This window comes from Tinamus guttatus, unplaced genomic scaffold (assembly GCF_059628265.1).
Source record: "Tinamus guttatus ecotype Peru unplaced genomic scaffold, ASM5962826v1 Tinamus_guttatus_pri_ptg000601l, whole genome shotgun sequence".
In the NCBI taxonomy this organism is placed as follows: Eukaryota; Metazoa; Chordata; class Aves; order Tinamiformes; family Tinamidae; genus Tinamus; species Tinamus guttatus.
The window spans coordinates 2804057-2819465 of NW_028289135.1; the positions used below are offsets into that span (position 1 = coordinate 2804057).

The 15409-nt window shown below is 38.6% G+C and overlaps 1 protein-coding gene across 1 annotated transcript in view; it reads right to left on the reverse strand.

Moving 5' to 3' along the window:
- Window positions 1–296: 296 nt before the first annotated feature.
- EGLN1 (egl-9 family hypoxia inducible factor 1) overlaps window positions 297–15409 on the reverse strand; it is a 31736-nt gene continuing 16623 nt past the window's right edge. Inside the window, exons 2-5 of the mRNA XM_088534897.1 lie at window positions 6912–7031; window positions 4808–4944; window positions 3237–3304; window positions 297–1360 (exon numbers count right to left, since the gene is read on the reverse strand). Of these exons, the coding sequence (XP_088391023.1) occupies window positions 1296–1360; window positions 3237–3304; window positions 4808–4944; window positions 6912–7031 (390 nt within the window). The 3' untranslated portion in view covers window positions 297–1295. The remainder of the gene's footprint in view (window positions 1361–3236; window positions 3305–4807; window positions 4945–6911; window positions 7032–15409) is intronic.

Consider the following 15409-nt stretch of genomic DNA (forward strand, 5'->3'; position numbering starts at 1 on the left):
AACAAACTAAATATTTGCTTACTAAATACATATCTCAGTATGGATCAAAGGGCAGTGCCTTTCTGGGGAAAATCCTTTAGCACAGTGAAAAAAATATAAAGATGCATCGCACATGGAGCCTGCAGTGATGCACTTCAGCTTCCGTGCAGATCATTTCCTTGATTCTATATAATAGACCAAGGTGTCAACTTACAGACTGGATGGGACACCAACATTTGGAAAGAGAGACAGACAGAGAGGGTATTTTTAGATATTTTGTTAACTTATATACAAAGGAAAGGAGGATGGCAGGTATTCTTTAGAAAAGGGAGAAAGCTCAAAATTTTCTGTCAAGTACATAAGGAGGTTCTGGGTACCTCTAATAGCCTAGGAAAGCCCTTGTATATACTTGTAAGTCGATGTTATTCACCAGGTCCCCAAAGCCAATAACAGCAACCGATAGTGTCAAGTTCACTTAGTGCCAGTCACTTAGAAACAAAACAAAACAAAAAAACACTAAGGAGGGACAGAAACTTGCCCTCCGTGGATTCAACATACAAAACCACAAACTGAATGTTACTAATAGCGAGATACTGATTTGCTTCTGTTAATAAGGTTCAGAGGACATAGTCAAAAAAATACAGCAGCAATCTTTAAAAGTTAGGATTAGTGTGAGATATGAATACAAAACAATCAGATTTTTAGCTGGTAATTAAAGTGCTCCTTTTCTGACTCAAGGTGTAAAGAAAATTAAAGTGATAATCAGTTACTGGCAACCCTTATATTAACTTAGATCTTCCATGGCAGAGGAGAACAGTATGAACAGTTTTACAAAAATAGATCGATGTTATTTTGGAGAATACTGTAATTTTTTTTCCTTTTTCTTTTTTTTAAACACTCAATTTTGATAAACTGTACCTGGTCATACAAAAATTACCCAAAATTCAAATTTTTACCATATAAAAAAAGGGAGAGATGAACTGGATTCAGCTGGATGACAGGTCTGGCAAAATATAAGGATGGACAAATTCTATGTAGGGCACTTATTTCATGTCCAGATGCATAAGCTGTTTCTTACTGATTGCTTATCTTCTTCACATAAGCAGTCACAGGCCTGGAGTCACAATCACATAGCACAATGCTTCAGCAGTCAAAAAATCTTCTGTTTGATGCAACATTGAAACACTGTTTGCTTCTTTATTAAAATGTTGGTTTGTTGTCGATTTTCCTTTATCTTGTTATTCACATTCAAAAGTTAATAGATAGCATCAAGATTTATCAGGGAGAATAGCAAGAGGAATTGCTAAATCAAAGGCTTATAAAACGTCTTTCCCAATCGTGTCAGAAGGTTTATTTAGTTCAACCCTCACACCTTTTTCACCTGCAGAAATACGGAAAGAAAATCAGTATTATTATTCAGCACTGCTATTCAGCATTTATCGAAGTGTAATTTATAGAATTTCAACACAACCTTCAAGATAAGTTTAAAAAAAGCATCTTTCAAGTTGGCCTGTAGCTATGATTTACCAAAACAGATTTGTGTACACTTCAGTACAGCTGCTGTGTCATGGATTCAAGTTAATGAGCTACAGTCACTCTTCATCTCTGAAAACAGATGCCCAAATTTAAAAATGGATACTTAATATCATATATACAAAAGTGATCTCTGAAAATATCCACATGAGAATCCTAGGGTTTGGTCTATCATTTTGGATTGGAAGACGCAAAGTCTCAGGGTATTTGTAAAGAGACAGGGAAAAAATCTAACACAAAATCTCATCTGACTTGCTGCTAGAACCACCTCTTTTGTCTTCCCCCCCCTCCCCGCCCCTGCCACTAAATGACCTAAATAACTTAGGATAAATCCTCCAAAAAGTCAGACATCAACAGACACAATATCGCATATTCAACAAATATTCACAAAGATTGTGCATGACTAGTTAGAATGACACTAGGCCCAAATTAGTAGTTTTATACTCTTTAATATCGGTTGAAAATAAAGCGTCTTGCATGATGCTCACTGGAGTTGTTGAAATCATCACAGGAGGACGACTCCAATCAACCGCAGATCGAAGCGGGACCAGAATTATCACTGGCCGCCACGTGGAAGTGGCTCTGCGCTGGCATGGCCACTGCTAGAGAAGCTTCCAGTCACGCCTGCACGCCAGGGAGCCCAGCTCACGCACAGGCCCTGGCAGAGGGGCCGTGCCAGAGGCGTCCGGTATTCCTGGCAGCCTGGGCAGTGCCACACGGCGCACATGCCACAGAGCCGCGTGAGCCCGGGCCGAGAGCTCCTGGGGCCTGGCCGGAGCCTGGGACCACGGCCACGTGAGCCCGGGCCGAGAGCCCCCGGGGCCTGGCTGGAGCCTGGGACCATGGTCGCGTGAGCCCGGGCTGAGAGCCCCCGGGGCCCGGGCCTGCAGCACTCCACGTTCCTCTGTGGGCCACAAGCTGAGTTTCTCCTGCTCCTTCTGAAAGGCAGGTCACTCCAGCACCAAAAATGAATGTAGTTTTCGCATGGGCTGGCTTGTGTCTTCAAAGTAATGCAAGGTAGAGAGCTCGGTGAAACTGCCGAGAACCTGGACCTATGATACGTGTGTTACACCTGAGCTACACCTGTTTTAGCTTGCTTATAAACTGCTGCAACATGCACAGTCGTGATGGCATTTGCAAGTACGGCAGAAACCCTACAGCGTTTCTCCTTATAATGCTAATTTGAACAGGAAAATTAGATCAACTTCCTCTTGAGGGAGAAGCCAGAAAAGGAAAACAGATGCTAGATATGTGGATTTGGAGGAAGTAACTCCATTCTTTGATTCCAAAATTTAATTTTAGGCTTTTATTCTTCAAATACAGAGACCCAAGTCAGGTCAAGTTGAATTTGACTATTAAATAACTCTGTCAAAGAAACTTTCACGGCTCTCAGTTTGCAGGGCCTCACCACCTCTGGGTGCATTTACCCTCAGAACACCCCAACCAGAGACCCAGAACCAGGGAGCAGCAGTATCCCTCTATTAAAAGCCTGACTAGCGTCAGGTCTCAAAGGAAGTGTGTGCAGAACACGGAATTGACCTGCGTTTCCCAAGTCAGCGACTAACAGTTTAACCACTGGATCGCCTTCCCTATAAAACCCGGTTATACAAGTTATTTGGTTTTCTCTCCCTCCCTTTTGTGCACTGGCGGGCCAAGAAGATCAGTTGGGACTGTTTAGCTCTTTCCATAAAAGAAGAACACAGAAGATATTTGCAATACTTTACCTGTTAGATATTTTACTTTAGCTCGTGCTCTTTCATCTGCATCAAAATACCACACTGTTATTGCGTACCTAGAGAAATGGATAAAAAATAAGGAATTCCTAAATTATTAATAAAAACAGACATACTATAATGAAGCACTGAAAACAAAACTCAAATTATATGAGACAATACTTCTGCAGTTTCATAGAAAAAAGATACCCCAACAGCCAAACAGTGTTTCCCTTTTATTAAGTGTAGCCTAAACAGGTCCTGAAAGACCATTCAGACTATGCTTACTATAGGGCAAGCTATTAAAAATCTATTAAAAGTGCTATAAATTTAGACTTTTCTGATGACTTGCTATATGTTTTTTTGCCCCCAAGTTGTACCAGGGAGCACACAGTCTCCCGGCCCATCACCTTGTCCTCTGCCCTCACTTTTGAGTTTACTCAGTCGAGTCCAGGACTGAGTCACATGGCAAGAAGCTGGCATAAGGGAAAAAAAAAAAAACTTCCCTTTCCTGCAGAGCTCCTCCAGTTTTCCACGGCCCAGAGGGTTGCAATATGAAAGGCCAACTACTGAGTAGACACTTCAAAGTATCTGATAAGGCTCTCTATGCAAAGGTAGAAGGCTGGTAAAGAGCATTTTACACCCTGACCCTGCTCAGGGTATGGAGGGGAGGGCAGAGCGGCACAGTCTTCCAAAAGGCTCAGAGCAAGAGGACACTGGGACCACAGTTCTCAGGTTACTTCTTGCGCTGGTCCTGTGTTATCTCACTGCTCGAGTTGATGCTCAGTGCTCTGACCATCAAAATGTGTTACAACATGTGGACCAGGAAGTTTGGATTAACAACTCCAACAATTTACCAGCCAACACAATCTGGTAACATTACTCAATAGGTTTGGGTACAGAACACAAGTATGTTCAGCATCATCCACTGCTCTAAACAAAGTCACAAGAAAGGTATCAAGTCCCTCTTGTAACCCTGCAAGTACAGGACAAAGTTGCCTATCAGTGGCCATTTCACCCAGTAGCCCTCTCCCAATTCCCAAATTAAGTCACTTGTAAAATAAAAACAAAAAAGGAAAATGTCTTGTTTTATAAGACCTCCCTCTCTTGCAACAAAAGGGAACACAGAAGCGCAGTAGTTAGTCAATATTTAAAACACAGCAATAAGCTATGGACATAGGACGGAGGCCACAGTATAACGCTACTATGTAGAAACGATTCCCCTTGGCTAGAGTGGGGTCTCTACACAGCCCTGCGTGCTCCCACTCCTGTCCAACACACACTCATGAGTTCCTCTCTTTCCAGTATTCTCCCTACTCACCCTGTTTCAAGAGAGTATCTTACCCAGAAGATAAACAGGCAAAGATCAGACATCCATACAAATTCAGCAACTCAAACAGAACTGAAACATCACCATTAGATAGGAGAGAAAAAAAGAAAAGCCTTGCCATAGTACACCTGGACTTCAGAAGGCATGTTGGATCATGTCATAACTCATTCGTTTCACTCATTTCTCATTAGGATTTTCCTGAGCCCATGAGCAAAGAAGCTTCATGCAGTGCCCATGAATCCACGAGTCCTACCTTGTAGCAAATGCTGGCTGCACTTCATGAGGGTTGCGGCGATCAGACCAGAAGAATAGCAGTCTATCGAATTTGGGTTCAATATCAGCAAACTGGGCTTTACCTTCTGGAAATATCCGAAGGATGCCTCCACTTACCTAAAAATCAGGTATTTAAAATCAGTGCTTAAAATGTAGTGAAACTTATTCTTTTCTAAGTATCGAATATCATAGTTAAAAATGTTTTAGGCACTTGTAACTGAAATAAAACCCTTTCTTAGATGCTAAAGAAACCGTGAACCTAGAGTTTCCTCCTGACAATGCATTTCATTTAACAAAAAGTCTTACATATTTCTGAGTAATTTCAGAAAGCTTTACAAGAATAACTGTCTTTTTCTGTTTTTGTAGAAATCTGTGTTTTTATTTTTGTTAACTGCACTCTTAATTTACAAAAAAAAAAAAAAACAGATAAACAGATTTATGTAAGCAGGCAGCTTAAAGGAAATAAAAAAAATAACAGCAGTCAAAGCTTTATGCAATATTTCTGTAATTCTGTAATTAAGATGAAGAAATTCCTGCCAATGTGCAGTGCAAATACTAACAAGATGCACTGATTTAAATGATTTATTTTTAAAGGAGATCAAAAACAACAAACAACTCCTATTAGATGCACTTGTTCTCCTGCAGAAAGTTTGAGCTTCTTTATTTGCTAATCAATTCACTTGATAATATACTGTAATTAAAAATAGATTTTGCAGTATATTATGTACATCTGTTAATAACTCAAATATTCTCCTAGTATATCTGTCTTAGTTATTTTCAATGTGCAATTTGTTTGACTCTTAGTCTCTGATACATACTCAGCTGCCCTGGGAAAAAAAGTGAAATCGACTAAAAACATCCCAAAACTTAAAAAAGATTTTTAGTCCAACCAGTATGCTTGTGTCCACAGACGGCTAGTAATTTATTTTCTAAAGTGAAAGATGAAATTTGACATTTTACAAAGTGCAGCAAGAAGCAAAAAGATTCAAGCACATAAGCACATCCATTTCTGGCTCAACTTTCAGAACTACTGGTTTCATGCAGGAATCTTTTCAGTTTCAGTGGCTCATCCAGCTGCTTTAAGAAACAGACTGTGTTCAAAAACGAAAATAATCACCCCTGGCTGCAACTAGTGTCATCCACAGAAAGTATACTCAGTTCATGAGGGAACTGCCTCGTTACGTGCTGTTACACATTCGGCTTCCTAAGAATTACTACAGAGATACCAGTAGGGATTTTTTTCTTGTCTTTCATATGCAGTGAGAACAATCTTCCGCACAGCTAGCTGCACAGCAAGCAAGGCATAAATAAAGCTATCTTTGCACACTCTCTTATCCTATCAATACATCCAGCTAACTACATCTGTTCTTCAAATCTACCTAATCCCACTGAATTGCTAGGATAATCCTAATTAGAAGAGTAATTATCATAGGTGTAACTTCTAAGGAGAGTTTCAAATCACTGGTAGTAACTTCTCAGACCACTTGACCTGGGTCATAAAGGCTTATCTATTCTACACTCTGTGTCTACACTAATACAAAGACTTGCATAACCTTGAACTATACTGATACTGCAAGCACTGCAGCACTTGCTCATTTGCAACTGCTCTTAAGCTACACAATCTTTACTTTTATAAACATATTCAAATAATCAATCTAGCCACATAATAAGTTTAAATCATTCCCTTCCAAATTATTAGTTACTCTTATTAAGAGTCTGTTGGGCAGGGGAAGGGAGGTGTTCATCATACAAACAGCTATACAATAAATTGGATTATTAGATATTTGTGAAGCCTGAGTACTGGTAGATACTTACTTGCATAATGAAAACATACATGAAAAATATGCAGGTTTCCTTAATCTAACTGTCAAGGAGGTTCTGCTAGCACCTGTCAAAACTATGACAATAAATGCTTCATCTGTAGAACTTCTCAGCACAAGAGAATCACAGAGGATATCAATTACTGAAGTTATCTAAGAACACAACTAAGGCACAGAAATAAGAACATGAACAAACATCTGCAGCAAAGATGCATTAGCAAAATACATGTAAAAAAAAAAAAAAAGCTATAGAAAACTGCATACCTTGGCATCCCAGTCCTTATTAAGATAATATATACAGGTAACACATCTTCCATCTCCATTTGGATTATCAACATGGCGAACATATCCCGTTCCATTGCCTGGGTAACAAGCCACCATAGCCTAGAGTCAAAGAATCAAACACAGTAATTTAGCTTATCTGTAGGGAAAAAAAATAGTCTATATTTTTATCTGTATTACCACCTATAAAACTTATACATAAGCAGTACAAAAATTAAGATAGCAATGAAAAAAAAATCCAAAAATCCAATGGAAAAAAAACGTTTTTTTTCCTTCTTAGTTGAAAATCATTTAGCTACAACAAAAACTAAGGCATGGAATGCACCAAGAGGAACGCTGGTGAGGTGCTAAAGATAAGGGTGGTCCAATGTTGTGAGTAATCGTTTAGACTTCCCTCCCTTGAACGAAATACAAGAGAGGAAAAATATCTTTTTTGTAATTAAAAAAAATAGGTGTTTCTCCTGGTGATGAGAATACTAGTCTTCCAGATTCAAGTTCACAGACAACTGTCACAACGCACTGTTTGTTTTTCCCTCCTCTTGTTTCCATTGCAAGGAAGTTCCTCAAAAAGTGGTAGCAACCTTTATTTTCAGAAGACTTTTCAGACAGCACAGCCAGCCCATCCTTCTCCATCACTAAGTGCATTCCTTGGCCTCTGTTTTGTCCTGTTCATAGGAGGTCTTTGAACCTTTGTTGAAATCTATCTATGTGTGTAACGAAAACATCCTCTTTTCGGATGTGGGAAGAAGTGAGAAGTCTGAAACAGACACTGAACAGCAATGCGCAATAAGCTGATGACATGAAACGACTCTCAGTACTGTAGTACATTTAACTTCCCATGCTGCACTTATCTGAGCTGACTTGCAGACTGCTGCAGGAGGTGGTAGAGAAGGCCAACACTTAACACGGGCCTTCCAGGCCAGATTCAGTCTGGTTAAGGCAGCCCTCTAGATTCTCAAGCTTCAGCCATGTAACTCTCATGTAATATACCAAAAACAGCCTTATAATTAAACTGTGAAACACCAGGAGTTAAAAGCCTTTCAAAGCAACTGTTTCAGTACACTTTTTTTGCTAGTTTATACTGATAATTAACTAACTTTTATCTTTCTTATGTTAAAAAATAAAACTTTCTACAGTTTGCTTTGCATGATAAACTGCTTTGAGCAGGCAAAGAAATAAAGTATTATTTGTGGTTTACTCAGTAAAATATTTACCTATTACAGGTAAGCAGAACTGTTTTTGCTATGGTAGCAAGCATTTAAAGTATTTATTTGCATAAATACAGCACTAGTGGAAAATCCAATGGTGGATCCTTCCAGGTACATATAGGAACATAACCTTTGCCAAAAAGTAGCACGGTGGTTGTAAAACAAAATTAAAACAAAACAAAACAAAAAACTAAAAAACAACAACAAAAAAAAAAACAACGCACACATCACAATACTTTGGTGAAAAGTTCTCAAAACTAAAATACTCCATTATATTGTCCTTTTGAGACGAGGCCTTCCAGCTTCCCAACCACTTTCAGTGCATCCATACGACAGGCGCCACTACCAGGCTCACATTACATAAACATACTACGTATACACTAAGTAACCTGACTTATTATTTGGCAAAGTCATTACTTATCTTCCCGCAACAAAGCTGATAAACCAACATACACACACACAAAATCAGAACAGTGAGTTAAAGATACCAAATAATGTCATAAAGGTTCTGTAATTTCCTTTTCTAAAAAGGGAATAAAATAAATAAAATAAAATAAAATAGTGAAGCTGGGTTGGAAGAAGAAGGTATTTGGTTTCCACAGAGAGGCAGACTCTTGGAAGAGGCCCATGTCCATAGAGCTGGTCTGTATCAGGCTCTCCTGGGGCATAAATGATGCTGAAAAGGTACCCAAGTTTGCTGAATCCCATTCCAGAATAGACATTTCCAGCAATATGAATATTGTTATTTAAGAGGTTTTACTGAAAAGGATCATGTACATTTAACGCTGACATTAGTTATTTCTCAAGATCTACGTGGAACAGCTACTGTTCAGAATGAAGAAAAGGCTGAGATCTAGTATCTCTAGCAATTCCAATTCTCACTAAAACAACGAGGAATCAGACTGAGGTATGAAATGGTACTGAGGTGCGAGTGACCTACATATCTTTCACCGAGTTAAAAAGAAGCTAGAGTTAAAAGTTTAGAAAGCACTGTTCCCAGGCCCCTCTGTCAAATATATATAAGAAATATGCTTTGTATAAAATATATATATGAAAACATATACTTATATATTTTTCCCCCTCAAGAGCACTGAGGTGCCTTTCTTCAAAAAGTTCCCTCCCTCCCCTTCCCTTTCCTCTCCATAATAGTTAGACCAGCCTAAATTTGCATCCTACTGATGTAGTTTCCTTTACAAGCTACTGGAACAATCTCACTTGTTTTCTTCACTTAAGGGAAATCCAAACCTGTATCCACAAGTTTGAGTTCTACCCACTAAACGGAAAGAGGAAGCTTTAACCTCAAAATTGCTGGAGAAAAAGAGAACACGCAGCACTTGCTGGAAAGCCCAGGGAGGATCAGTTGTCATCAGTTTAAGACAATGATCGGCAGCATTCAGTGTTAAAAGTGTTTCAAGCAATTCATTTGAGCCTAAAGCACTGACACTCTTTGAAGAATAAATAAATATATCAAGGACTTGTTTTTGTCTTTATAGTGCGAAACTTGCGCTATCATTAGCCACAAGAGAGGAGAAGCAGTTTTGCTGTTAGATTAGATAAGTTATCTAATATATATTTGTTCTAACAGAAACAATGACTCAGCCTTTAGTGACAAATTGGAAAGCAAACAAATACACGAATTGGCCAGTGTAGCACATTGCCTTCCCCAGTTAGTGTGACAAGTCCCCTTTCCCCAACCGAGCTACGATAAGGAAAGTTACAAAACTTAACAATTTACAGGATATGTGAAATATATTGTTTTGTGAAACAAAACAAAGTGAGTTTGTGTCAAACTGTCATGTACTGCACGATTGCTCCCATTTTTATTCTGTGGGAAAGGACTGAAAGGTTACCCACGCATGCAATTAAGTCACATACTTTTTTTTTCCCCCCACTGCTTTACCATTCGATAGTATATATAAACATGCAAACCTGGCACAAAGCTTAGCTTTTTTTTTTTTTTTTTAAAAAAAAAAAAACATTTTAAACATTTAAAAAAAACATTTAAACATTAAAAAAAAAAACACTGCTATCGATAGTTGAAAAAGCCACATTAGAGACTAGAATGTTCAAAATTCCCTGACATTTTAGATTAGGGCTATAAAGGGCTTGTTCAAAACCAAGAGCTACCTGTCTCATCAGCTGTAGAAAAGGAATTTGACAAATTCAACACAAGAAATTATTGGTGCTCAAATCATAGACCCCGAGTCTCCCCTTTTTGCACTTCTCTGGCATGACAACTTCTAAGCATTCCTTTATGAAACACTAACACCAACCTTCTTCAATACTACAGTAATGTAATTTGGGCACGTGAGCGCTCTCCAGAGATACTCCCCGAAACCCATGAATAAGCAAAAAAGCCTGGAAGAGCCCGAGCGCCTCTACACTCCCTGCATACTGGCATGCCCAAAGAGAGACACCATATATTCAAGTCATATTTTGTACATGCTCACCCTCCGGATGTTCAGCTCTAGAAAAAAATGCATTTTAAGTTATCACCATAAACAAGAAATAGTAACCTGCTAGCACAAAGTTACAAGGAGCTAATTGCAATCACTGATCTTTTTTTGCTAAACATCCTTGCCACTTTTGTGCCAACCACTACTACATCTAGCAATTAAATGCACGAAAGGAACAAACAAGAGGGAACGATCGGAGTGTTTGGTTCACTACTTGAAGGGGCATCAACGAAGCAGAGCTCATCAGGGCAGCACAGAACATGAGTTCGGTCTCAACCATGACCAAGCAGAAGGAACACCGGCGTCTACCCCCTATATATAGGCGGGAGAGCTGCAGGTAAACAGATTGAAGCTTTTTCCTCTCTCCTTTCCCACTCCTCTCCCAGCTGCATACCTGCAAGCCTGGGTATTGTTCACAGGAAGCAGAAAGCAGTAACAGAAAACTCTTAGGAAGGGGAGGGGGGAGAAAATACTAGTTACATGACAACGCCAAATCCCAAGGAAAACAAAGAAACACGCAACAGACTGGAGAGAGGACATGTGCTCTGTCATATTAATTTATTAGTATAAAATAACTATTGTTTAGCTCGGACTAAAGAAAGCTGCATCGGTTAAGGAGATGTCACTTTTGCTATTTGCCGAAGGAACTGCAAGTCTCTGCGAGCAAAACAAGATGTCCAAATCCAAGACCGATGACTTCCTAGCAAAAACTTATCAGATGCTCTCACGCTCTCACAAAGACTTCACTGGAAATCCCTGGCATGGGTCATTTGACACGTTATTAAAAAAACAAAAAACACACATATGGGATCAAAGCAAATATAACACAACTGACTTGAGCCTGTTTGGTGCATCTGTAATGCATATCTGGTTAAAGAATGTGTTCATCCCTGACAAACAGAAATCCTGAGGAAATACATTTCAGTTTAAGCACACTTCAGACGAAGAGCTATTTTCGCAAAGTACACAAAATAACAGAGAAATTGAGGGAAGCACGGCTGTATAGATACTACTTTGTATGAGCAAAGTCAATATTACTGACTTAAACATGCTATACCGACTTAAACATGCTAACATGGTAGAGCTTGGTTCTAATTTGTAAGTCTTCTACTGCTGACCTTCCACAATCAGAGATGGAAATTTTCAAAAGAAAAAAAAAAGAAAAAAAAAATGTATCAACTTTGGAGAAACTCCTATCAGTTCTACCCAAAACACAGAAAGCTGAAATGGGCAAAATAAGCTCTTTGGGGCCCAGCCAATCTAAGTATTTCAATATTAACTTTCACACAAGTAAAACTTCACGCCAATATGCCTTCTATGATCTTGTTAGGCCAGAGAATCAGTGGTCACAGAAATCAAAACAGTGAATCTAAAAAGCTAGGAGTATGTGGAAAGAGCCTACAGCTGCAGAAAAGCTGGGGGTGGAAAAAGCCTAAACATCCACGAAAGCCCAGGCAAGGGGGAACTGTTATCTAGAGAAGATGAAGAGAAATATGAGTATCTGCAAAATGCATCCTCACTAAAAATCTGTACCTTTCAATGGAAGTCAAGTGGGGAGTCTGCAAGAAGCAAGCAGGCTCACTGCTGACAGCTTAAAAAAATAAAGAAAAGAAAAGAAAACAAAACAACAACAAAAGAGAGCTGAAGCAGCTTCTTGTCTTCTAAAGAGAATCATCAGGCAGCTATGTTGTATGCAGTTTATTTTCCTTACGAACTTCTAGGCAGTCCAGAAACTAACGCTTAATCTGACCTACCTTCCCAAGCCTTTCAACACGACTGTCGATACAAGATTTCCGGTTGCTTTGAAAGAACCTGACTTGACAGACATACAAAATGAAGCAAGTCAGGATACCAGCAGAGGTTGGGCACAACAGGTAAGTACTTTTACTCATAGCTTACTTTAACTTCTTGGTTTCTGATTGAAGCTCACAGAAAGTTTTGCCAGTTCAACTTCTTTTCAAATGAAGTCACTGCTTTACTTATTAAAACTGTTGCCTGTTTTAAGCTGTACTTTTATCTACTTACAGTATTCGATTTACACACTCTAACAAACTGACAAATCTGAAGGCAGAAATTTTCATGCTGCTCCCTTGCTGTATTCAACCCAGCGATCTAGAGCTGGCAATCCCACATCTGGTTTGAATTTAAATCAAACATTTTAAGCCTAATATTCACAAAAATGACTGTGAACATGGGGTGTGCCCACACTTTAATGAGAGAGAGAAAAAAAAAAAAAAGAAAGGGAAAGAGAAACTCCCATAAACGTATCAGATGAGACCCAGGAACCTAGGAGCGTGCAGATCTTGGAAACAGGACGAAACCCCTCAAAGCTCATAGTGAGCCGTGGGGAAAGCCGGGCAACCAGAAACACATCTCAAAGGTAACCGGAGAGCAACCGAAAGCAGTGTTAACAGACAGAAATAACAGGAAGGCCCAGAATGCACTTCCTGACTGCCAGAGCAGGATTTTGGAGCCTTTCAGCCCCTGACTACTCTGCTACTAAACAGGGATACCAGCATTTAAACATTAACAGGGTTCCCACTGCTCTCATACACCTGAGCTTCGAAGGTTACAAGTCTCAAACCTCCAAGTGCCAAGAGAACAGATTGCTGAGTGAGCTTACAAACGTCAGGGAAGTATCAAGCTTGGGTCCTCCTTAGTAGTCAAAACACTGGCATTTTCTAGGCTGCTAGCCAAGCTAGGACATACACTTTTCTCAAAATTGTGCCAAGTTAACCAAAAGGTGTTGTTTTAACATCGATTTGGTGAAATAAATGCAAACATCCTTGCAGTTTTTCCATAGTATTAAAACTGGCTTCCACTTACTAATCTAATTCCTTATTAGGAAAATAAAGCTGTGTTCAGATTTAATTAACAAAGTCTACAGAGTTGTGCACTGCCTTTAACTTTTTTTTTTTCAAAAAAAGTAGAATTTTTGAAGTGCATCTCTGAATAATTACAATGTTCTGAAGCTTAAACACCTGCACCCCTCTTTAAAACAAAAAACATATCTGATACTTGCCTAAGTTAGTGCTTCAAAGCCCTAACAGCCTCCCTGAGGTTCAATAACACACATTCTGGTATTTTTGATACGAAAGCCTATTACAAACTCAAACGAAAAAAATGCAGATGTTGAAAACTTAAACAAACAAAAAGCCAAATGTAACTAATTGAGGTCTCTCAAAGAAATTAGCTGAAAAGGTACTATCCCCAAAGACAAAAAACCTAGAAGCAAACACAAAAACCCATTTTGCAGCTGACAAAGGGCTTAACGTATACTTTGATTTGTGGCAACCTAAATCTGTCCACATTATGAACAAACAGGTTGAATAATATACTTCAGATTCAGGCAACTGTTGAATAACGTAGCATGTGTTTGTGGAATTGGCTGGCCTGCACGGATAACTCCACATGCCCTCCAAGAAGAGCAGACTAGTGACTCAGTAGTTTGGCACCATATAGACATTTGAAAGAAAAGTCAATCCACACAGACTTTAAAAGTCTGTTTTTAATTTACCATTGTAAGTGCCTTGAAAATATATTATATTTTTTTTTAAAAAAAAGCTTTTTTTTTTCCAAGAAGGAACAGAATGCTTTGTTCTTGCATGGCTCTAGTCAACTTGCTAGTTTCATCATTATCTGGTCTAGAAGATAAAAAAGCAGCATCTTTTAAAACAAACAAACAAAAATGATCTAGTAGTAATTCAGTAATATATATTTTCATCAAATACATTTTTCAGTATAAATACCAGTATTCACTAAATATTTTTTTCAGCACAATGCCAGAGCTAATGTGTATCCTCAGCCATACAACATCAAGCACCAACGATCACACATGAAAGACTGATTGCCCATTTTAAGATTATTACACACAAGAAATGCGTTTGTTTAGTTGAGAGATCTACTGAATAAACTGAATTAATTACCTTAAAAATAAAGCTTGTGGAAGCATTAGCCGAAACTTCAGAGTTGGAAGCTTTATAAACTTAATTCCGGGAGAGGTTTAGGAAGTGGAAAGAAACCCTAAGGATTACAGTTGAGACAGGAGGGAGTGAAGGGACTTTAAATATATACACACACACATAAAATAACAAAGCACAAACAAACAAACTCCACACACTGTAACATTTTGGAAAGCACATGGCTGAGAGATTTGCCATTTAAAAAATATTCATCATCACCAATAGTACCCTCCCTCCCGAGACTGTACATACTGAGAAGCTTAGAACTTTTTCCCTATCAGAGATAAGAAACCATACATGATAATTTTGCTAAATACTAGGAGGTATTTCGTATATTTTTAAAAAGGACTGATTGAAATTATTTCATTTCTTATTTAAAACTATAATTCTATTCACACATTAAGAAGTGAAATAACTATAAAGTTGGGATTTATCTTACAGGAAAGAATTATTGATATAAATATGAATGTTGTGCAAGGGCACAATAATAGGATTATATATTTAGAAAGCCAGCCACATAGGAAGGTACTTGTACACTAAGAATCTCAAATTTACCCTACCTATATGAGCACACTAAAATGTCCAAGTCAAGATCTCAGCTGCCACCTGTTCATCTCAATCTACAGAAAGATTTACTACCATGGACAGTAAGTTCATGAAAAGCTAATTTAAAATAATTTGTAAGCATATTTGCAAAGGGACAGACAGTATTCCAAAATTGACATTATGTATCACTTCTACTATTTGGGGGCAGGTAATTCGTTTAAACAACTTACATTACCTCCCCCCCCCCCTTTTTTTTTTATGGTAGACAAAGTAGTGCTATAATTAATATTAAACCCGGCACGAAAGTC